The sequence below is a fragment of the Oncorhynchus keta genome, unplaced genomic scaffold, assembly GCF_023373465.1.
Source record: "Oncorhynchus keta strain PuntledgeMale-10-30-2019 unplaced genomic scaffold, Oket_V2 Un_contig_6148_pilon_pilon, whole genome shotgun sequence".
Classification (NCBI taxonomy): domain Eukaryota; kingdom Metazoa; phylum Chordata; class Actinopteri; order Salmoniformes; family Salmonidae; genus Oncorhynchus; species Oncorhynchus keta.
This window is the reverse complement of record NW_026288701.1, coordinates 125,001-150,000: the sequence shown is the minus strand read 5'-3', so window position 1 is coordinate 150,000 and position 25,000 is coordinate 125,001. Positions and strand designations below refer to the sequence as shown.

The following is a 25,000-nucleotide window of genomic DNA, read 5'->3' as shown; positions in this document are numbered from 1 at the left end:
TAGTAGTAATAGTATCAGTAATAGTAATAGTAGTAGTAATAGTATCAGTAATAGTAGTAGTAATAGTAGTAGTAATAGTAATAGTATCAGTAATAGTAGCAGTAATAGTAGCAGTAATAGTAATAGTAGTAGTAATAGTATCAGTAATAGTAGTAGTAATAGTAATAGTAGTAGTAGTAGTAATAGTATCAGTAATAGTAGCAGTAATAGTAGCAGCAGTAGTAGTAATAGTAATAGTATCAGTAATAGTAGCAGTAATAGTATCAGTAATAGTAATAGTAGTAGTAATAGTATCAGTAGCAGTAGTAGTAGTAGTAATAGTAGTAGTAATAGTATCAGTAGTAGTAATAGTATCAGTAATAGTAGTAGTATCAGTAATAGTAGTAATAGTAATAGTATCAGTAATAGTATCAGTAATAGTATCAGTAATAGTATCAGTAGTAGTAATAGTATCAGTAATAGTAATAGTATCAGTAATAGTAATAGTAGCAGTAATAGTAATAGTATCAGTAATAGTATCAGTAATAGTATCAGTAATAGTAGCAGTAATAGTAGTAGTAATAGTATCAGTAGTAGTAATAGTAATAGTATCAGTAATAGTAATAGTAATAGTATCAGTAATAGTAATAGTATCAGTAATAGTAATAGTATCAGTAATAGTATCAGTAATAGTAATAGTATCAGTAATAGTATCAGTAATAGTAGTAGTATCAGTAATAGTATCAGTAGTAGTAATAGTATCAGTAATAGTAATAGTATCAGTAATAGTAGTAATAGTAGTAGTAATAGTAGTAGTAGCAGTAATAGTAATAGTATCAGTAATAGTATCAGTAATAGTATCAGTAATAGTAATAGTATCAGTAATAGTATCAGTAATAGTAGTAGTATCAGTAATAGTATCAGTAATAGTAATAGTAGCAGTAATAGTAATAGTAATAGTATCAGTAATAGTAATAGTATCAGTAATAGTAATAGTATCAGTAATAGTAATAGTATCAGTAATAGTATCAGTAATAGTAGTAGTAATAGTATCAGTAATAGTAATAGTATCAGTAGTAGTAGTAGTAGTAGTAATAGTAGCAGTAGTAGTAATAGTAGTAGTAGTAGTAATAGTATCAGTAGCAGTAGCAGTAGTAGTAATAGTAGCAGTAGTAGTAGTAGCAGTAGTAATAGTAGCAGTAGTAGTAATAGTAGTAGTAGTAGTAATAGTAGTAGTAGTAATAGTAGCAGTAGTAGTAGTAGTAGTAGTAATAGTAGCAGTAGTAGTAATAGTAGTAGTAATAATAATAATAATATATGCCATTTAGCAGACGCTTTTATCAAAGCGACTTACAGTCATGTGTGCATACATTCTACTTATGGGTGGTCCCGGGAATCGAACCCACTAACCTGGCGTTACAAGCTCCATGCTCTACCAACTGAGCTACAGAAGGACCACTAGTAGTAGTAATAGTAATAGTAGCAGTAGTAGTAGTAGTAATAGTAATAGTATCAGTAATAGTAATAGTATCAGTAATAGTAATAGTATCAGTAGCAGTAGTAGTAATAGTAGTAGTAGTAATAGTATCAGTAGCAGTAGTAATAGTAGCAGTAGTAGTAGTAGTAGTAGTAGCAGTAGTAGTAATAGTAGCAGTAGTAGTAATAGTAGTAGTAATAGTAGTAGTAATAGTAGCAGTAGTAGTAGTAGTAGTAGTATCAGTGGTAGTAGTAATAGTAGCAGTAGTATCAGTAGCAGTAGTAATTGAGGAGCAGTGTGGACAGATTGAGGAGCAGTGTGGACAGATTGAGGGGCAGTGTGGACAGATTGAGGGGCAGTGTGGACAGATTGAGGGGCAGTGTGGACAGATTGAGGGGCAGTGTGGACAGATTGAGGAGCAGTGTGGACAGATTGAGGGGCAGTGTGGACAGATTGAGGGGCAGTGTGGACAGATTGAGGAGCAGTGTGGACAGATTGAGGGGCAGTGTGGACAGATTGAGGGGCAGTGTGGACAGATTGAGGGGCAGTGTGGACAGATTGAGGAGCAGTGTGGACAGATTGAGGAGCAGTGTGGACAGATTGAGGAGCAGTGTGGACAGATTGAGGGGCAGTGTGGACAGATTGAGGAGCAGTGTGGACAGATTGAGGAGCAGTGTGGACAGATTGAGGAGCAGTGTGGACAGATTGAGGAGCAGTGTGGACAGATTGAGGAGCAGTGTGGACAGATTGAGGGGCAGTGTGGACAGATTGGGGTGAGGTGTGGACAGATTGAGGAGCAGTGTGGACAGATTGAGGAGCAGTGTGGACAGATTGAGGAGAAGTGTGGACAGATTGAGGAGCAGTGTGGACAGATTGAGGAGCAGTGTGGACAGATTGAGGAGCAGTGTGGACAGATTGAGGAGCAGTGTGGACAGATTGAGGAGCAGTGTGGACAGATTGGGGTGAGGTGTGGACAGATTGAGGGGCAGTGTGGACAGATTGAGGAGCAGTGTGGACAGATTGAGGGGCAGTGTGGACAGATTGAGGAGCAGTGTGGACAGATTGAGGGGCAGTGTGGACAGATTGAGGAGCAGTGTGGACAGATTGAGGAGCAGTGTGGACAGATTGAGGAGCAGTGTGGACAGATTGAGGGGCAGTGTGGACAGATTGGGGTGAGGTGTGGACAGATTGAGGAGCAGTGTGGACAGATTGAGGAGCAGTGTGGACAGATTGAGGAGCAGTGTGGACAGATTGAGGAGCAGTGTGGACAGATTGAGGAGCAGTGTGGACAGATTGAGGAGCAGTGTGGACAGATTGAGGAGCAGTGTGGACAGATTGGGGTGAGGTGTGGACAGATTGAGGAGCAGTGTGGACAGATTGAGGAGCAGTGTGGACAGATTGGGGTGAGGTGTGGACAGATTGAGGAGCAGTGTGGACAGATTGAGGAGCAGTGTGGACAGATTGAGGAGCAGTGTGGACAGATTGAGGGGCAGTGTGGACAGATTGAGGAGCAGTGTGGACAGATTGGGGTGAGGTGTGGACAGATTGAGGAGCAGTGTGGACAGATTGAGGAGCAGTGTGGACAGATTGAGGAGCAGTGTGGACAGATTGAGGAGCAGTGTGGACAGATTGAGGAGCAGTGTGGACAGATTGAGGAGCAGTGTGGACAGATTGAGGAGCAGTGTGGACAGATTGAGGAGCAGTGTGGACAGATTGAGGAGCAGTGTGGACAGATTGGGGTGAGGTGTGGACAGATTGAGGGGCAGTGTGGACAGATTGAGGGGCAGTGTGGACAGATTGGGGTGAGGTGTGGACAGATTGAGGAGCAGTGTGGACAGATTGAGGAGCAGTGTGGACAGATTGAGGAGCAGTGTGGACAGATTGAGGAGCAGTGTGGACAGATTGAGGAGCAGTGTGGACAGATTGGGGAGCAGTGTGGACAGATTGAGGAGAAGTGTGGACAGATTGAGGAGCAGTGTGGACAGATTGAGGAGCAGTGTGGACAGATTGAGGAGCAGTGTGGACAGATTGAGGAGCAGTGTGGACAGATTGAGGAGCAGTGTGGACAGATTGAGGAGCAGTGTGGACAGATTGAGGAGCAGTGTGGACAGATTGAGGAGCAGTGTGGACAGATTGAGGTGAGGTGTGGACAGATTGAGGAGCAGTGTGGACAGATTGAGGAGCAGTGTGGACAGATGTAGATAGACGGATTGATGTGTGTGTGTGTGTGTGTGTGTGTGTGTGTGTGTGTGTGTGTGTGTGTGTGTGTGTAGATCTGTCCCTAGCGAGGTTCATGGGGGCGGAGCTGACCCGAGGATACTTCCTGGAACACAATGAGGCTAAATACACAGAGAGACGAGAGAGGGTCTATACCTGCCTCCGGATCCCCAAGGAACTAGAGAAGGTACACACACACACACACACACACACACACACACACACACACACACACACACACACACACACACACACACACACACACACACACACACACACACACACACACACACCTCCCCCACTCTTCCTCCCCCTCCTCCCGCTCTTCCTCCCCCTCCCCCACTCTTCCTCCCCCTCCTCCCGCTCTTCCTCCACCCTCCTCCCCGCTCTTCCTCCCCTCTCCTCCCGCTCTTCCTCCTCCCGCTCTTCCTCCCCCCCTCCTCACCCTTCCTCCTCCCGCCCTTCCTCCTCCCACTCCTCCCGCCCTTCTTCCTCCCACTCTTCCTGCCCCCTCCTCCCGCTCTTCCTGCCCCCTCTTCCTCCCACTCTTCCTGCCCCCTCCTCCCTCTCTTCCTGCCCCTCCTCCCTCTCTTCCTGCCCCCTCCTCCCACTCTTCCTGCCCCCTCCTCCCTCTCTTCCTGCCCCCTCCTCCCTCTCTTCCTGCCCCCTCCTCCCACTCTTCCTGCCCCCTCCTCCCTCTCTTCCTGCCCCCTCCTCCCTCTCTTCCTGCCCCCTCCTCCCTCTCCTCCTGCCCACTCCTCCCTCTCCTCCCACTCTTCCTGCCCCCTCTTCATCCCACTCTTCCTGCCCCCTCCTCCCACTCTTCCTGCCCCCTCCTCCCCCTCTTCCTGCCCCCTCCTCCCTCTCTTCCTGCCCCCTCCTCCCTCTCTTCCTGCCCCCTCCTCCCACTCTTCCTCCTCCCACTCTTCCTGCCCCCTCCTCCCTCTCCTCCTGCCCCCTCCTCCCACTCTTCCTCCTCCCACTCTTCCTGCCCCCTCCTCCCTCTCTTCCTGCCCCCTCCTCCCTCTCGTCCTGCCCCCTCCTCCCTCTCTTCCTGCCCCCTCCTCCCTCTCTTCCTGCCCTCTCCTCCCACTCTTCCCCCTCCCATCCTGTCTCTCTTCCTGCCCCCTCCTCTCACTCTTCCTGCCCCCTCCTCCCTCTCTTCCTGCCCCCTCCCTCTCTTCCTGCCCCCTCCTCTCACTCTTCCTGCCCCCTCCTCCCTCTCTTCCTGCTCCCTCCTCCCTCTCTTCCTGCCCCCTCCTCCCACTCTTCCTCCTCCCACTCTTCCTGCCCCCTCCTCCCTCTCTTCCTGCCCCCTCCTCCCTCTCTTCCTGCCCTCTTCTCCCACTCTTCCCCCTCCCATCCTGTCTCTCTTATCTCTCTCTCTCCATCTCTTCCTGCCCCCTCCTCTCACTCTTCCTGCCCCCTCCTCCCACTCTTCCTGCCCCCTCCTCCCACTCTTCCTCTTCCCATCTTGTCTCTCTTCCTGCCCCCTCCTCCCACTCTTCCTCTTCCCATCCTGTCTCTCTTCCTGCCCCCTCCTCCCTCTCTTCCTGCCCCCTCCTCCCTCTCTTCCTGCCCCCTATTGGGAAGCGTGTTTACATTTACCAAGGCAACAGTCACCATAGTGATATAAACAGTCACCGTAGTGATATAAACAGTCACCATAGTGATATAAACAGTCACCATAGTGATATAAACAGTCACCATAGTGATATAAACAGTCACCATAGTGATATAAACAGTCACCATAGTGATATAAACAGTCACCGTAGTGATATAAACAGTCACCATAGTGATATAAACAGTCACCATAGTGATATAAACAGTCACCGTAGTGATATAAACAGTCACCGTAGTGATATAAACAGTCACCGTAGTGATATAAACAGTCACCATAGTGATATAAACAGTCACCGTAGTGATATAAACAGTCACCATAGTGATATAAACAGTCACCATAGTGATATAAACAGTCACCGTAGTGATATAAACAGTCACCGTAGTGATATAAACAGTCACCGTAGTGATATAAACAGTCACCATAGTGATATAAACAGTCACCATAGTGATATAAACAGTCACCATAGTGATATAAACAGTCACCGTAGTGATATAAACAGTCACCATAGTGATATAAACAGTCACCATAGTGATATAAACAGTCACCATAGTGATATAAACAGTCACCATAGTGATATAAACAGTCACCGTAGTGATATAAACAGTCACCGTAGTGATATAAACAGTCACCATAGTGATATAAACAGTCACCATAGTGATATAAACAGTCACCAGTAGTGATATAAACAGTCACCATAGTGATATAAACAGTCACCATAGTGATATAAACAGTCACCATAGTGATATAAACAGTCACCGTAGTGATATAAACAGTCACCGTAGTGATATAAACAGTCACCATAGTGATATAAACAGTCACCATAGTGATATAAACAGTCACCATAGTGATATAAACAGTCACCATAGTGATATAAACAGTCACCATAGTGATATAAACAGTCACCATAGTGATATAAACAGTCACCATAGTGATATAAACAGTCACCGTAGTGATATAAACAGTCACCGTAGTGATATAAACAGTCACCGTAGTGATATAAACAGTCACCGTAGTGATATAAACAGTCACCATAGTGATATAAACAGTCACCATAGTGATATAAACAGTCACCATAGTGATATAAACAGTCACCATAGTGATATAAACAGTCACCATAGTGATATAAACAGTCACCATAGTGATATAAACAGTCACCATAGTGATATAAACAGTCACCATAGTGATATAAACAGTCACCATAGTGAACTAAATCTCTGTCTCTCTGTGTAGTTGATGCTGTTTGGGTTCTTCCTGTGTCTGGATGCCTTCCTGTACGTGTTCACTCTGCTGCCTCTCAGAGTCCTACTGGCCCTCGTCCACCTACTGACCCTACCCTGCTGTGGTCTGAGGTAACACACCTACACACACCTCATCAGACTACTGACCCTACCCTGCTGTGGTCTGAGGTAACACACCTCATCAGACTACTGACCCTACCCTGCTGTGGTCTGAGGTAACACACCTCATCAGACTACTGACCCTACCCTGCTGTGGTCTGAGGTAACACACCTCATCAGACTACTGACCCTACCCTGCTGTGGTCTGAGGTAACACACCTACACACACCTCATCAGACTACTGACTCTACCCTGCTGTGGTCTGAGGTAACACACCTCATCAGACTACTGACCCTACCCTGCTGTGGTCTGAGGTAACACACCTCATCAGACTACTGACCCTACCCTGCTGTGGTCTGAGGTAACACACCTACACACACCTCATCAGACTACTGACCCTACCCTGCTGTGGTCTGAGGTAACACACCTACACACACCTCATCAGACTACTGACTCTACCCTGCTGTGGTCTGAGGTAACACACCTCATCAGACTACTGACTCTACCCTGCTGTGGTCTGAGGTAACACACCTACACACACCTCATCAGACTACTGACTCTACCCTGCTGTGGTCTGAGGTAACACACCTACACACACCTCATCAGACTACTGACTCTACCCTGCTGTGGTCTGAGGTAACACACCTACACACACCTCATCAGACTACTGACCCTACCCTGCTGTGGTCTGAGGTAACACACCTACACACACCTCATCAGACTACTGACCCTACCCTGCTGTGGTCTGAGGTAACACCTACACACACCTCATCAGACTACTGACCCTACCCTGCTGTGGTCTGAGGTAACACACCTACACACACCTCATCAGACTACTGACTCTACCCTGCTGTGGTCTGAGGTAACACACCTACACACACCTCATCAGACTACTGACTCTACCCTGCTGTGGTCTGAGGTAACACACCTCATCAGACTACTGACCCTACCCTGCTGTGGTCTGAGGTAACACACCTCATCAGACTACTGACCCTACCCTGCTGTGGTCTGAGGTAACACACCTACACACACCTCATCAGACTACTGACCCTACCCTGCTGTGGTCTGAGGTAACACCTACACACACCTCATCAGACTACTGACTCTACCCTGCTGTGGTCTGAGGTAACACACCTACACACACCTCATCAGACTACTGACCCTACCCTGCTGTGGTCTGAGGTAACACCTACACACACCTCATCAGACTACTGACCCTACCCTGCTGTGGTCTGAGGTAACACACCTACACACACCTCATCAGACTACTGACCCTACCCTGCTGTGGTCTGAGGTAACACACCTCATCAGACTACTGACCCTACCCTGCTGTGGTCTGAGGTAACACACCTCATCAGACTACTGACCCTACCCTGCTGTGGTCTGAGGTAACACACCTACACACACCTCATCAGACTACTGACCCTACCCTGCTGTGGTCTGAGGTAACACCTACACACACCTCATCAGACTACTGACCCTACCCTGCTGTGGTCTGAGGTAACACACCTACACACACCTCATCAGACTACTGACTCTACCCTGCTGTGGTCTGAGGTAACACACCTACACACACCTCATCAGACTACTGACCCTACCCTGCTGTGGTCTGAGGTAACACACCTACACACACCTCATCAGACTACTGACCCTACCCTGCTGTGGTCTGAGGTAACACACCTACACACACCTCATCAGACTACTGACTCTACCCTGCTGTGGTCTGAGGTAACACACCTACACACACCTCATCAGACTACTGACCCTACCCTGCTGTGGTCTGAGGTAACACACCTCATCAGACTACTGACCCTACCCTGCTGTGGTCTGAGGTAACACACCTACACACACCTCATCAGACTACTGACCCTACCCTGCTGTGGTCTGAGGTAACACACCTCATCAGACTACTGACCCTACCCTGCTGTGGTCTGAGGTAACACACCTACACACACCTCATCAGACTACTGACCCTACCCTGCTGTGGTCTGAGGTAACACACCTCATCAGACTACTGACTCTACCCTGCTGTGGTCTGAGGTAACACACCTCATCAGACTACTGACTCTACCCTGCTGTGGTCTGAGGTAACACACCTACACACACCTCATCAGACTACTGACCCTACCCTGCTGTGGTCTGAGGTAACACACCTACACACACCTCATCAGACTACTAGTAGACTCTAACCTGCTGTGGTCTGAGGTAACACACCTACACACACCTCATCAGACTACTGACCCTACCCTGCTGTGGTCTGAGGTAACACACCTACACACACCTCATCAGACTACTGACCCTACCCTGCTGTGGTCTGAGGTAACACCTACACACACCTCATCAGACTACTGACCCTACCCTGCTGTGGTCTGAGGTAACACACCTACACACACCTCATCAGACTACTGACTCTACCCTGCTGTGGTCTGAGGTAACACACCTACACACACCTCATCAGACTACTGACTCTACCCTGCTGTGGTCTGAGGTAACACACCTCATCAGACTACTGACCCTACCCTGCTGTGGTCTGAGGTAACACACCTCATCAGACTACTGACCCTACCCTGCTGTGGTCTGAGGTAACACACCTACACACACCTCATCAGACTACTGACCCTACCCTGCTGTGGTCTGAGGTAACACCTACACACACCTCATCAGACTACTGACCCTACCCTGCTGTGGTCTGAGGTAACACACCTACACACACCTCATCAGACTACTGACCCTACCCTGCTGTGGTCTGAGGTAACACCTACACACACCTCATCAGACTACTGACCCTACCCTGCTGTGGTCTGAGGTAACACACCTCATCAGACTACTGACCCTACCCTGCTGTGGTCTGAGGTAACACACCTCATCAGACTACTGACCCTACCCTGCTGTGGTCTGAGGTAACACACCTACACACACCTCATCAGACTACTGACCCTACCCTGCTGTGGTCTGAGGTAACACACCTCATCAGACTACTGACCCTACCCTGCTGTGGTCTGAGGTAACACACCTACACACACCTCATCAGACTACTGACCCTACCCTGCTGTGGTCTGAGGTAACACCTACACACACCTCATCAGACTACTGACCCTACCCTGCTGTGGTCTGAGGTAACACACCTACACACACCTCATCAGACTACTGACTCTACCCTGCTGTGGTCTGAGGTAACACCTACACACACCTCATCAGACTACTGACCCTACCCTGCTGTGGTCTGAGGTAACACACCTACACACACCTCATCAGACTACTGACTCTACCCTGCTGTGGTCTGAGGTAACACACCTACACACACCTCATCAGACTACTGACCCTACCCTGCTGTGGTCTGAGGTAACACACCTACACACACCTCATCAGACTACTGACCCTACCCTGCTGTGGTCTGAGGTAACACACCTACACACACCTCATCAGACTACTGACCCTACCCTGCTGTGGTCTGAGGTAACACACCTACACACACCTCATCAGACTACTGACCCTACCCTGCTGTGGTCTGAGGTAACACACCTACACACACCTCATCAGACTACTGACCCTACCCTGCTGTGGTCTGAGGTAACACACCTCATCAGACTACTGACCCTACCCTGCTGTGGTCTGAGGTAACACACCTCATCAGACTACTGACCCTACCCTGCTGTGGTCTGAGGTAACACACCTACACACACCTCATCAGACTACTGACTCTACCCTGCTGTGGTCTGAGGTAACACACCTACACACACCTCATCAGACTACTGACCCTACCCTGCTGTGGTCTGAGGTAACACACCTCATCAGACTACTGACCCTACCCTGCTGTGGTCTGAGGTAACACACCTACACACACCTCATCAGACTACTGACCCTACCCTGCTGTGGTCTGAGGTAACACACCTACACACACCTCATCAGACTACTGACCCTACCCTGCTGTGGTCTGAGGTAACACCTACACACACCTCATCAGACTACTGACCCTACCCTGCTGTGGTCTGAGGTAACACACCTACACACACCTCATCAGACTACTGACCCTACCCTGCTGTGGTCTGAGGTAACACACCTCATCAGACTACTGACCCTACCCTGCTGTGGTCTGAGGTAACACACCTACACACACCTCATCAGACTACTGACCCTACCCTGCTGTGGTCTGAGGTAACACACCTACACACACCTCATCAGACTACTGACCCTACCCTGCTGTGGTCTGAGGTAACACACCTCATCAGACTACTGACCCTACCCTGCTGTGGTCTGAGGTAACACCTACACACACCTCATCAGACTACTGACCCTACCCTGCTGTGGTCTGAGGTAACACACCTACACACACCTCATCAGACTACTGACCCTACCCTGCTGTGGTCTGAGGTAACACACCTACACACACCTCATCAGACTACTGACCCTACCCTGCTGTGGTCTGAGGTAACACACCTCATCAGACTACTGACCCTACCCTGCTGTGGTCTGAGGTAACACACCTACACACACCTCATCAGACTACTGACCCTACCCTGCTGTGGTCTGAGGTAACACACCTACACACACCTCATCAGACTACTGACCCTACCCTGCTGTGGTCTGAGGTAACACACCTCATCAGACTACTGACCCTACCCTGCTGTGGTCTGAGGTAACACCTACACACACCTCATCAGACTACTGACCCTACCCTGCTGTGGTCTGAGGTAACACACCTACACACACCTCATCAGACTACTGACTCTACCCTGCTGTGGTCTGAGGTAACACCTACACACACCTCATCAGACTACTGACCCTACCCTGCTGTGGTCTGAGGTAACACCTACACACACCTCATCAGACTACTGACTCTACCCTGCTGTGGTCTGAGGTAACACCTACACACACCTCATCAGACTACTGACTCTACCCTGCTGTGGTCTGAGGTAACACACCTACACACACCTCATCAGACTACTGACCCTACCCTGCTGTGGTCTGAGGTAACACCTACACACACCTCATCAGACTACCGACCCTACACTGCTGTGGTCTGAGGTAACACACCTACACACACCTCATCAGACTACTGACCCTACCCTGCTGTGGTCTGAGGTAACACACCTACACACACCTCATCAGACTACTGACCCTACCCTGCTGTGGTCTGAGGTAACACCTACACACACCTCATCAGACTACTGACCCTACACTGCTGTGGTCTGAGGTAACACACCTCATCAGACTACTGACCCTACCCTGCTGTGGTCTGAGGTAACACACCTACACACACCTCATCAGACAACTGACCCTACCCTGCTGTGGTCTGAGGTAACACACCTCATCAGACTACTGACCCTACCCTGCTGTGGTCTGAGGTAACACCTACACACACCTCATCAGACTACTGACCCTACCCTGCTGTGGTCTGAGGTAACACACCTACACACACCTCATCAGACTACTGACTCTACCCTGCTGTGGTCTGAGGTAACACCTACACACACCTCATCAGACTACTGACCCTACCCTGCTGTGGTCTGAGGTAACACCTACACACACCTCATCAGACTACTGACTCTACCCTGCTGTGGTCTGAGGTAACACCTACACACACCTCATCAGACTACTGACTCTACCCTGCTGTGGTCTGAGGTAACACACCTACACACACCTCATCAGACTACTGACCCTACCCTGCTGTGGTCTGAGGTAACACCTACACACACCTCATCAGACTACCGACCCTACACTGCTGTGGTCTGAGGTAACACACCTACACACACCTCATCAGACTACTGACCCTACCCTGCTGTGGTCTGAGGTAACACACCTACACACACCTCATCAGACTACTGACCCTACCCTGCTGTGGTCTGAGGTAACACACCTCATCAGACTACTGACCCTACCCTGCTGTGGTCTGAGGTAACACACCTACACACACCTCATCAGACTACTGACCCTACCCTGCTGTGGTCTGAGGTAACACACCTCATCCACCTACTCATCATGCTAACTCTTCTCTCTCTCCTCTCCTCCACAGTGGGTCTCCTCTCCTCCACAGTGGGTCTCCTCTCCTCCAACCAGCCCAGGTCTGTGATCTGTTGAAGGGTGTCATCGTGGTGTTGTGTTACGTCATGATGAGCTACGTGGACTACAGCATGATGTATCACCTGATCAGAGGACAGTCTGTCATCAAACTCTATATTATCTACAACATGCTGGAGGTAACGCACTGAGATTACAGCATGATGTATCAACTGATCAGAGGACAGTCTGTCATCAAACTCTATATTATCTACAACATGCTGGAGGTAACGCACTGAGATTACAGCATGATGTATCAACTGATCAGAGGACAGTCTGTCATCAAACTCTATATTATCTACAACATGCTGGAGGTAACGCACTGAGATTACAGCATGATGTATCAACTGATCAGAGGACAGTCTGTCATCAAACTCTATATTATCTACAACATGCTGGAGGTAACGCACTGAGATTACAGCATGATGTATCAACTGATCAGAGGACAGTCTGTCATCAAACTCTATATTATCTACAACATGCTGGAGGTAACTGAGATTACACTGAGATTACAGCATGATGTATCAACTGATCAGAGGACAGTCTGTCATCAAACTCTATATTATCTACAACATGCTGGAGGTAACGCACTGAGATTACAGCATGATGTATCAACTGATCAGAGGACAGTCTGTCATCAAACTCTATATTATCTACAACATGCTGGAGGTAACGCACTGAGATTACAGCATGATGTATCAACTGATCAGAGGACAGACAGTCTGTCATCAAACTCTATATTATCTACAACATGCTGGAGGTAACGCACTGAGATTACAGCATGATGTATCAACTGATCAGAGGACAGTCTGTCATCAAACTCTATATTATCTACAACATGCTGGAGGTAACGCACTGAGATTACAGCATGATGTATCAACTGATCAGAGGACAGTCTGTCATCAAACTCTATATTATCTACAACATGCTGGAGGTAACGTACTGAGATTACAGCATGATGTATCAACTGATCAGAGGACAGTCTGTCATCAAACTCTATATTATCTACAACATGCTGGAGGTAACGCACTGAGATTACAGCATGATGTATCAACTGATCAGAGGACAGTCTGTCATCAAACTCTATATTATCTACAACATGCTGGAGGTAACGCACTGAGATTACAGCATGATGTATCAACTGATCAGAGGACAGTCTGTCATCAAACTCTATATTATCTACAACATGCTGGAGGTAACGCACTGAGATTACAGCATGATGTATCAACTGATCAGAGGACAGTCTGTCATCAAACTATGTATCATCTACCTGCAGCTTTTCATACCTCACCTGTACCTGCAGCTTTTAATACCTCACCTCTACCTGCAGCTTTTAATACCTCACCTCTACCTGCAGCTTTTAATACCTCACCTCTACCTGCAGCTTTTAATACCTCACCTCTACCTGCAGCTTTTAATACCTCACCTCTACCTGCAGCTTTTAATACCTCACCTCTACCTGCAGCTTTTAATACCTCACCTCTACCTGCAGCTTTTAATACCTCACCTCTACCTGCAGCTTTTAATACCTCACCTCTACCTGCAGCTTTTAATACCTCACCTCTACCTGCAGCTTTTAATACCTCACCTGTACCTGCAGCTTTTAATACCTCACCTCTACCTGCAGCTTTTAATACCTCACCTCTACCTGCAGCTTTTAATACCTCACCTGTACCTGCAGCTTTTAATACCTCACCTGTACCTGCAGCTTTTAATACCTCACCTCTACCTGCAGCTTTTAATAACTCACCTGTACCTGCAGCTTTTAATACCTCACCTCTACCTGCAGCTTTTAATACCTCACCTGTACCTGCAGCTTTTAATACCTCACCTCTAACTGCAGCTTTTAATACCTCACCTCTACCTGCAGCTTTTAATACCTCACCTCTACCTGCAGCTTTTAATACCTCACCTGTACCTGCAGCTTTTAATACCTCACCTGTACCTGCAGCTTTTAATACCTCACCTGTACCTGCAGCTTTTAATACCTCACCTCTACCTGCAGCTTTTAATACCTCACCTGTACCTGCAGCTTTTAATACCTCACCTCTACCTGCGGATTTTAATACCTCACCTGTACCTGCAGCTTTTAATACCTCACTTATACCTGCAGCTTTTCATACCTCACCTGTACCTGCAGCTTTTAATACCTCATCTCTACCTGCGGATTTTAATACCTCACCTGTACCTGCAGCTTTTAATACCTCAACTCTACCTGCAGCTTTTCATACCTCACCTGTACCTGCAGCTTTTAATACCTCACCTGTACCTGCAGCTTTTAATACCTCACCTCTACCTGCAGCTTTTAATACCTCACCTCTACCTGCAGCTTTTAATACCTCACCTGTACCTGCAGCTTTTAATACCTCACCTGTACCTGCAGCTTTTAATACCTCACCTGTACCTGCAGCTTTTAATACCTCACCTCTACCTGCAGCTTTTAATACATCACCTCTACCTGCAGCTTTTAATACCTCACCTGTACCTGCAGCTTTTAATACCTCACCTGTACCTGCAGATTTTAATACCTCACCTCTACCTGCAGCTTTTAATACCTCACCTGTACCTGCAGCTTTTAATACCTCACCTCTACCTGCAGCTTTTAATACCTCACCTCTACCTGCAGCTTTTCATACCTCACCTCTACCTGCAGCTTTTCATACCTCACCTCTACCTGCAGCTTTTAATACCTCACCTCTACCTGCAGCTTTTAATACCTCACCTCTACCTGCAGCTTTTCATACCTCACCTCTACCTGCAGCTTTTAATACCTCACCTGTACCTACAGCTTTTAATACCTCACCTCTACCTGCAGCTTTACACTGAGACACACACGCACAACCGACTAACTGTGTGTTTGTGCATTTGTTTTCCCTACAGGTAGACTAACCGTGTGTGTGTGTGTGTGTGTGTGTGTGTGTGTGTGTGTGTGTGTGTGTGTGTGTGTGTGTGTGTGTGTGTGTGTGTGTGTGTGTGTGTGTGTGTGTGTGTGTGTGTGTGTGTGTGTGTGTGTGTGTGTGTGTGTGTGTGTGTGTGTGTGTTCCCTGCAGGTTGCAGACAGGCTGTTCTCTTCGTTTGGTCAGGACATTCTGGACGCTCTCTACTGGACTGCTACAGAACCTAAAGAGAAGAAGAGAGCTCATATAGGAGTTGTTCCTCACTTCCTCATGGCTGTTCTATATGTCTGTATCCTTACTTACTAAACCTAAAGAGAGACGGTATAGCAGTTGTCTCTCACTTCCTGTCTGTATCCTTACTTACTGAACCTAAAGAGACGGTATAGGAGTTGTCTCTCACTTCCTGTCTGTATCCTTACTTACTGAACCTAAGAGAGACGGTATAGTAGTTGTAACCCACTTCCTGTCTGTATCCTTACTTACTGAACCTATAGAGAGACGGTATAGTAGTTAATAATAATAATATAATAATATACTGAACCATTTAGAGACGCTTCCTTACAGTCTGTATCCATTACTTACTGAACCTAACCCTGGCGAGACGCCATGTCTAGTAGCTACAGTAACCCACTTCCTGTCTGTATCCTGTACCTTACTGAACCTATAGAGAGACGGTATAGCAGTTGTAACTCACTTCCTGTCTGTATCCTTACTTACTGAACCTAAAGAGAGACGGTATAGCAGTTTTAACCCACTTCCTGTCTGTATCCTTACTTACTGAACCTAAAGAGACGGTATAGCAGTTGTAACCCACTTCCTGTCTGTATCCTTACTTACTGAACCTAAAGAGAGACGGTATAGTAGTTGTACCTCACTTCCTGTCTGTATCCTTACTTACTGAACCTAAAGAGAGACGGTATAGTAGTTGTCTCTCACTTCCTGTCTGTATCCTTACTTACTGAACCTAAAGAGAGACGGTATAGTAGTTGTAACCTCACTTCCTGTCTGTATCCTTACTTACTGAACCTAAAGAGAGACGGTATAGTAGTTGTACCTCACTTCCTGTCTGTATCCTTACTTACTGAACCTAAAGAGAGACGGTATAGTAGTTGTAACCCACTTCCTGTCTGTATCCTTACTTACTGAACCTAAAGAGACGGTATAGTAGTTGTACCTCACTTCCTGTCTGTATCCTTACTTACTGAACCTAAAGAGAGACGGTATAGTAGTTTTTCCTGTGTGTGTCAGTTCCTCTTCCTGTCTGTATCCTTACTTACTGAACCTAAAGAGAGACGGTATAGTAGTTGTCTATCAGATTGTTTTATCTGACTTCCTCATGGGGTGTGTGTGTGTGTGTGTGTGTGTGTGTGTGTGTGTGTGTGTGTGTGTGTGTGTGTGTGTGTGTGTGTGTGTGTGTGTGTGTGTGTGTGTGTGTGTCTATCAGATTGTTTTCCTGAGTGTGTGTCAGTTCCTCATGGGGTGTGTGTGTGTCAGATTGTTTTCCTGAGTGTGTGTCAGTTCCTCATGGGGTGTGTGTGTGTGTGTGTGTGTCTGTGTGTGTGTCTGTGTGTGTGTGTGTGTGTCTATCAGATTGTTTTCTGAGTGTGTGTCAGTTCCTCATGGGGTGTGTGTGTGTCTGTGTGGTGTGTGTGTGTGTGTGTGTGTGTGTGTGTGTGTGTGTGTGTGTGTCTATCAGATTGTTTTCCTGAGTGTGTGTCAGTTCTTCATGCTATCCTCATCATGGTCCAGGCCACTACCCTGAACGTTGCCTTCAACTCTCACAACAAGTCTCTCCTCACCATCATGATGTCAAACAACGTGAGTCCACACACACACACACACACACACACACTGAGACACACACACACACACACACACACACACACACACACACACACTGAGACACCCACCCAGATCAGTGACTGTTGTGTTTCTCTGTAGTTCGTGGAGATCAAAGGAAGTGTGTTTAAGAAGTTTGAGAAGAACAACCTCTTTCAGATGTCTAACAGTGGTGAGTATAACTACCCCTGACCTCTGACCCTTGACCTCTAACCCCTTACACCTGACCTCTAATCCCTTACCTCTAACCCCTTACCTCTGACTTCTAACAACCTCTTTCAGATGTCTAACAGTGGTGAGTATAACTACCCCTGACCTCTAACCCCTGACCTCTGAACCTTGACCTCTAACCCCTTACCTCTGACTTCTAACAACCTCTTTCAGATGTCTAACAGTGGTGAGTATAACTACCCCTGACCTCTAACCCCTTGGTGCCTCTCTCTGACCCCTGACCCCTTGGCGCCTCTCCCTGACCTCTGACCCCTTGGTGCCTCTCTCTGACCCCTGACCCCTTGGCGCCTCTCCCTGACCTCTGACCCCTTGGCGCCTCTCTCTGATCCCCCTGACCTCTCTAACCCTGGTGGTCATATTCTGACATCAAAACATTTTTATTCCACCTGGGTTGTTATTGAGGTAAATATAACAGTAATTCTGCTCTTCTCTCCCCTCTTCACCCTCTCTCTCTCTCCTATTCCCCCTCTCTCTCTCTCCCTTCCCCCTCTCTCTCTCTCCTATTCTCTCTCTCTCCCCCTCTATCGCCTCTCTCTCTCCTATTCTCTCTCCTCTTCCCCCTCTCTCTCTCTCTATCGCCTCTCTCTCTATCGCCTCTCTCTCTCTATCGCCTCTCTCTCTCTCCTATTCTCGCTCTCTCTCTCTCTTCCCCCTCTCTCTCTCTATCGCCCCACCCACCCACCCTCTCTCCCCTCTTCCCCCTCTCTCTCTCTCTCCCCTCTTCCCCCTCTCTCTCTCTCTCCCCTCTTCCCTCTCTCTCTCTCTCCTATTCTCGCTCTCTCTCCTATTCTCGCTCTCTCTCTCTATCGCCTCTCTCTCTCCTATTCTCCCCCCATCTCTTTCACTCCATCACCCCACCCTCTCTCTCCTATTCTCGCTCTCTCCCTCTATCGCCCCACCCACCCACCCTCTCTCTCCTATTCTCGCTCTCTCTCTCTCTCTATCGCTTCTCTCTCTCCCTCTATCGCCCCCCCCCCTCTCTCCTATTCTCTCCCCATCTCTTTCACTCCATCACCCCACCCTCTCTCTATTACATCTCCTCTCCCCTCCTCCCCCATCTCTCTCTTTCTCTCTCTCCCCTCCTCTCTCTATCCCCTCCTCCCTCTCTCTCTCCACAGACATAAAGGAGAGGTTCACTAACTATGTTCTGTTACTCATTGTCTGTCTACGGAACATGGAGCAGTTCTCATGGAATCCTGGTAACTACTGTCTGTCTGTCTGCCTGCCTGCCTGCCTGCCTGCCTGCCTGCCTGCCTGCCTGCCTGTCTGTCTGTCTGTCTGTCTGTCTGTCTGTCTGTCTGTCTGTCTGTCTGTGTCTGTCTGTCTGTCAGAGTAGGACTGGGTTCTGGTGTGTTAGAGCAGGACTGGGTTCTGGTGTGTTGGACCAGGACTGGGTTCTGGTGTGTTAGAGCAGGACTGGGTTCTGGTGTGTTAGAGTAGGACTGGGTTCTGGTGTGTTGGAGCAGGACTGGGTTCTGGTGTGTTAGAGCAGGACTGGGTTCTGGTGTGTTAGAGCAGGACTGGGTTCTGGTGTGTTAGAGCAGGACTGGGTTCTGGTGTGTTAGAGCAGGACTGGGTTCTGGTGTGTTAGAGCAGGACTGGGTTCTGGTGTGTTGGAGCAGGACTGGGTTCTGGTGTGTTAGAGCAGAACTGGGTTCTGGTGTGTTAGATTAGGACTGGGTTCTGGTGTGTTAGAGCAGGACTGGGTTCTGGTGTGTTGGAGTAGGACTGGGTTCTGGTGTGTTAGAGTAGGACTGGGTTCTGGTGTGTTAGAGCAGGACTGGGTTCTGGTGTGTTAGAGCAGGACTGGGTTCTGGTGTGTTAGAGTAGGACTGGGTTCTGGTGTGTTAGAGTAGGACTGGGTTCTGGTGTGTTGGAGCAGGACTGGGTTCTGGTGTGTTAGAGTAGGACTGGGTTCTGGTGTGTTGGAGCAGGACTGGGTTCTGGTGTGTTGGAGCAGGACTGGGTTCTGGTGTGTTAGAGCAGAACTAGAGCAGAACTGGGTATTGGTAAGGCTAAAGGTGGTCCAGGCGGCTAGCTGAGAGGGTGATAAGGCTAAAGGTGGCCAGGTGGCTAGCTGAGAGGGTGATAAGGCTAAAGGTGGCCAGGTGGCTAGCTGAGAGGGTGGTAAGGCTAAAGGTGGCCAGGTGGCTAGCTGAGAGGGTGATAAGGCTAAAGGTGGCCAGGTGGCTAGCTGAGAGGGTGATAAGGCTAAAGCTGGGCCAGGTGGCTAGCTGATGAGAGGTGGTAAGGCTAAAGGTGGCCAGGTGATAGCTGAGGCTGGGCTGAGAGGGTGATCTAAAGGCTAAAGGTGGGCCATGTGACTAGCTGAGAGGGTGGTCTATTGGTAAGGCTAAAGGTGAGCCAGGTGGCTAGCTGAGATGGTGATAAGGCTAAAGGTAGCCAGGTGGCTAGCTGAGATGGCGATAAGGCTAAAGGTAGCCAGGTGGCTAGCTGAGATGGTGATAACGCTAAAGGTGGGTCAGCAGCCAGCTGAGATCTTGATCTATTGGTAAGGCTAAAGGTGGGCCAGGTGGCTAGCTGAGAGGGTGGTAAGGCTAAAGGTGGGCCAGGTGGCTAGCTGAGATGGTGATAAGGCTAAAGGTGGCCAGGTGGCTAGCTGAGATGGTGATAAGGCTAAAGGTGGCCAGGTGGCTAGCTGAGAGGGTGATAAGGCTAAAGCTGGGCCAGGTGGCTAGCTGAGATGGTGATAACGCTAAAGGTGGGCCAGGTGGCTAGCTGAGATGGTGATAAGGCTAAAGGTGGCCAGGTGGCTAGCTGAGATGGTGATAAGGCTAAAGGTGGCCAGGTGGCTAGCTGAGAGGGTGATAAGGCTAAAGGTGGCCAGGTGGCTAGCTGAGAGGGTGATAAGGCTAAAGGTGGCCAGGTGGCTAGCTGAGATGGTGATAAGGCTAAAGGTGGGCCAGGTGGCTAGCTGAGATGGTGATAAGGCTAAAGGTAGCCAGGTGGCTAGCTGAGATGGTGATAAGGCTAAAGGTGGGCCAGGTGGCTAGCTGAGATGGTGATAAGGCTAAAGGTGGGCCAGGTGGCTAGCTGAGATGGTGATAAGGCTAAAGGTGGCCAGCTGAGATGGTGATAAGGCTAAAGGTAGCCAGGTGGCTAGCTGAGATGGTGATAAGGCTAAAGGTGGGTCAGGTGGCTAGCTGAGATGGTGATAAGGCTAAAGGTGGGTCAGCAGCCAGCTGAGATGGTGATAACGCTAAAGGTGGGCCAGGTGGCTAGCTGAGATGGTGATAAGGCTAAAGGTGGGTCAGGTGGCTAGCTGAGATGGTGATAAGGCTAAAGGTGGGTCAGGTGGCTAGCTGAGATGGTGATAAGGCTAAAGGTAGCAGCCAGCTGAGATCTTGATCTATTGGTAAGGCTAAAGGTGGGCCAGGTGGCTAGCTGAGAGGGTGGTCTATTGGTAAGGCTAAAGGTGGGCCAGGTGGCCAGCTGAGATGGCGATAAGGCTAAAGGTAGCCAGGTGGCTAGCTGAGATGGTGATAAGGCTAAAGGTAGCCAGGTGGCTAGCTGAGATGGTGATAACGCTAAAGGTGGGTCAGCAGCCAGCTGAGATCTTGATCTATTGGTAAGGCTAAAGGTGGGCCAGGTGGCTAGCTGAGAGGGTGGTCTATTGGTAAGGCTAAAGGTGGGCCAGGTGGCCAGCTGAGATGGTGATAAGGCTAAAGGTGGCCAGGTGGCTAGCTGAGATGGTGATAAGGCTAAAGGTGGGCCAGGTGGCTAGCTGAGATGGTGATAACGCTAAAGGTGGGCCAGGTGGCCAGCTGAGATGGTGATAAGGCTAAAGGTGGCCAGGTGGCTAGCTGAGATGGTGATAAGGCTAAAGGTGGGCCAGGTGGCTAGCTGAGATGGTGATAACGCTAAAGGTGGGCCAGGTGGCTAGCTGAGATGGTGATAACGCTAAAGGTGGGCCAGGTGGCTAGCTGAGATGGTGATAAGGCTAAAGGTGGCCAGGTGGCTAGCTGAGAGGGTGATAAGGCTAAAGGTGGCCAGGTGGCTAGCTGAGATGGTGATAAGGCTAAAGGTGGCCAGGTGGCTAGCTGAGAGGGTGATAAGGCTAAAGCTGGGCCAGGTGGCTAGCTGAGATGGTGATAAGGCTAAAGGTGGGCCAGGTGGCTAGCTGAGATGGTGATAAGGCTAAAGGTGGCCAGGTGGCTAGCTGAGATGGTGATAAGGCTAAAGGTGGCCAGGTGGCTAGCTGAGAGGGTGATAAGGCTAAAGGTGGCCAGGTGGCTAGCTGAGAGGGTGATAAGGCTAAAGGTGGCCAGGTGGCTAGCTGAGATGGTGATAAGGCTAAAGGTGGGCCAGGTGGCTAGCTGAGATGGTGATAAGGCTAAAGGCTAAGATGGTGATAAGGCCAGGTGGCTAGCTGAGATGGTGATAAGGCTAAAGGTGGCCAGGTGGCTAGCTGAGAGGGTGATAAGGCTAAAGGTGGGCCAGGTGGCTAGCTGAGATGGTGATAAGGCTAAAGGTGGGCCAGGTGGCTAGCTGAGATGGTGATAAGGCTAAAGGTGGGCCAGGTGGCTAGCTGAGATGGTGATAAGGCTAAAGGTGGGTGGCTAGCTGAGAGGGTGATAAGGCTAAAGGCTAAAGGTGGTGATAAGGCCAGGTGGCTAGCTGAGATGGTGATAAGGCTAAAGGTGGGTGGCTAGCCAGGTGGCTAGCTGAGATGGTGATAAGGCTAAAGGTGGGCCAGGTGGCTAGCTGAGATGGTGATAAGGCTAAAGGTAGCCAGGTGGCTAGCTGAGATGGTGATAAGGCTAAAGGTGGGCCAGGTGGCTAGCTGAGATGGTGATAAGGCTAAAGGTGGGCCAGGTGGCTAGCTGAGATGGTGATAAGGCTAAAGGTGGCCAGCTGAGATGGTGATAAGGCTAAAGGTAGCCAGGTGGCTAGCTGAGATGGTGATAAGGCTAAAGGTGGGTCAGGTGGCTAGCTGAGATGGTGATAAGGCTAAAGGTGGGTCAGCAGCCAGCTGAGATGGTGATAACGCTAAAGGTGGGCCAGGTGGCTAGCTGAGATGGTGATAAGGCTAAAGGTGGGTCAGGTGGCTAGCTGAGATGGTGATAAGGCTAAAGGTGGGTCAGGTGGCTAGCTGAGATGGTGATAAGGCTAAAGGTAGCCAGGTGGCTAGCTGAGATGGTGATAAGGCTAAAGGTAGCCAGGTGGCTAGCTGAGATGGTGATAAGGCTAAAGGTAGCCAGGTGGCTAGCTGAGATGGTGATAAGGCTAAAGGTGGCCAGGTGGCTAGCTGAGAGGGTGATAAGGCTAAAGGTAGCCAGGTGGCTAGCTGAGATGGTGATAAGGCTAAATAAAGGTAGCCAGGTGGCTAGCTGAGAGGGTGATGAGGCTAAAGGTGGGCCAGGTGGCTAGCTGAGATGGTGATAAGGCTAAAGGTAGCCAGGTGGCTAGCTGAGATGGTGATAAGGCTAAAGGTAGCCAGGTGGCTAGCTGAGATGGTGATAAGGCTAAAGGTAGCCAGGTGGCTAGCTGAGAGGGTGATAAGGCTAAAGGTGGCCAGGTGGCTAGCTGAGAGGGTGATAAGGCTAAAGGTGGCCAGGTGGCTAGCTGAGATGGTGATAAGGCTAAAGGTAGCCAGGTGGCTAGCTGAGAGGGTGATAAGGCTAAAGGTAGCCAGGTGGCTAGCTGAGAGGGTGGTAAGGCTAAAGGTGGCCAGGTGGCTAGCTGAGAGGGTGATAAGGCTAAAGGTGGGTCAGCAGCCAGCTGAGATCTTGATCTATTGGTAAGACTAAAGGTGGGCAGGTGGCTAGGTGAGAGGGTGGTCTATTGGTAAGGTAAAGGTGGGCCAGGTGGCTAGCTGAGAGGGTGATAAGGCTAAAGGTGGGCAGGTGGCTAGCTGAGAGGGTGGTCTATTGGTAAGACTGAAACATTCAGTGTTCAGGGGAGATTTTCACAGCATAGGAGTTAGTTGTCAGTTCGGCTGTTGTAATGTGGTATCATAATTACATTGACCAGAGGAGAGACAGGTTAGAGCATTGGACTGTTTTACAACCGGATTATCAGCACTGTTCATAAACTGTGGACTCGTATCGACTGGGTGTCTGTATTGAAAATGTATCAATCGCTGATGTTATTGATATAGTGATGTATTAATAATGTAGTGATCATTTCCTGATCGGTTAATATGAATGATTAGTGTTGTATTGATAATGTACTGATGATTTCATTATTGATTGGTGATGTTTTGATAATGTACTGATCGGTTACTATGATTTGATTTTTAATGACAGACCACCTGTGGGTGCTGTTTCCTGACGTCGTCATGGTGATAGCGTCTGAGGTTACCGTGGATGTCGTGAAGCACGCCTTCATCACCAAGTTTAACGACATCACTGCAGACGTAAGTCTCCCTCCCTCCCTCCCTCCCTCCCTCCCTCCCTCCCTCCCTCCCTCCCTCCCTCCCTCCGTCCTCTCCTGGGGGTGGGGTTTAGGGTTAGTATAACGACATCACTGTAGACGTAAGTCTCCCTCCCTCCCTCCCCTCCCTCCCTCCCTCCCTCCCTCCCTCCTCTCCTGGGGGTGGGGTTTAGGGTTAGTATAATGACATCACTGTAGACGTAAGTCTCCCTCCCTCCCTCCCTCCCTCCCCCTCCCTCCGTCCCTCCCTCCTCTCCTGGGGGTGGGGTTTTTAGGGTTAGTATAACGACATCACTGTAGACGTAAGTCTCCCTCCCTCCCTCCCTCCCTCCCTCCCTCCCTCCCTCCCTCCCTCCCTCCCTCCCTCCCTCCCTCCCTCCCTCCCTCCCTCCCTCCTCCCTCCCTGGGGGTGGGATTTAGGGTTAGTATAATGACATCACTGTAGACGTAAGCTCCCTCCCTCCCTCCCTCCCTCCCTCCCCCTCCCTCCCTCCCTCCCTCCCTCCCTCCCTCCCTCCCTCCCTCCCTCCCTCCCTCCTCTCCTGGGGGGGTGGGATTTAGGGTTAGTATAATGACATCACTGTAGACGTAAGTCTCCCTCCCTCCCTCCCTCCCTCCCTCCCTCCCTCCCTCCCTCCCTCCCCTCCCTCCCTCCCTCCCTCCCTCCCTCCCTCCCCTGGGGGTGGGGTTTAGGGTTAGTATAATGACATCACTGTAGACGTAAGTCTCCCTCCCTCCCTCCCTCCCTCCTCTCCTGGGGGTGGGGTTTAGGGTTAGTATAATGACATCACTGTAGACATAAGTCTCCCTCCCTCCCCCCTCCCTCCCTCCCTCCCTCCCTCCCTCCCTCCCCCTCCCTCCCTCCCCCTCCCTCCCTCCCCTCCCTCCTCTCCTGGGGGTGTGGTTTAGGGTTAGTATAACGACATCACTGTAGACGTAAGTCTCC

The 25,000-nt window shown here is 49.4% G+C and overlaps 1 protein-coding gene and 1 long non-coding RNA gene across 2 annotated transcripts in view; one reads left to right on the top strand and one right to left on the bottom strand.

Annotated features, from left to right (window-relative positions):
* The window catches only part of tapt1b (transmembrane anterior posterior transformation 1b), a 61,225-nt gene that overhangs the window by 7,308 nt on the left and 28,917 nt on the right, over positions 1-25,000 (top strand). Inside the window, exons 2-9 of the mRNA XM_052510805.1 lie at positions 3,730-3,860; positions 6,528-6,646; positions 12,648-12,831; positions 15,742-15,877; positions 17,309-17,406; positions 17,530-17,599; positions 18,777-18,857; positions 23,928-24,037. Coding sequence (XP_052366765.1) covers positions 3,730-3,860; positions 6,528-6,646; positions 12,648-12,831; positions 15,742-15,877; positions 17,309-17,406; positions 17,530-17,599; positions 18,777-18,857; positions 23,928-24,037 — 929 coding nt within the window. The remainder of the gene's footprint in view (positions 1-3,729; positions 3,861-6,527; positions 6,647-12,647; positions 12,832-15,741; positions 15,878-17,308; positions 17,407-17,529; positions 17,600-18,776; positions 18,858-23,927; positions 24,038-25,000) is intronic.
* On the bottom strand, positions 15,890-16,802 carry LOC127925716 (uncharacterized). Its single transcript, XR_008121991.1, has 4 exons — positions 16,615-16,802; positions 16,431-16,552; positions 16,250-16,371; positions 15,890-16,076 (listed from the first exon to the last, which is right to left on the bottom strand). It is a non-coding gene; the product is annotated as an uncharacterized LOC127925716 (long non-coding RNA).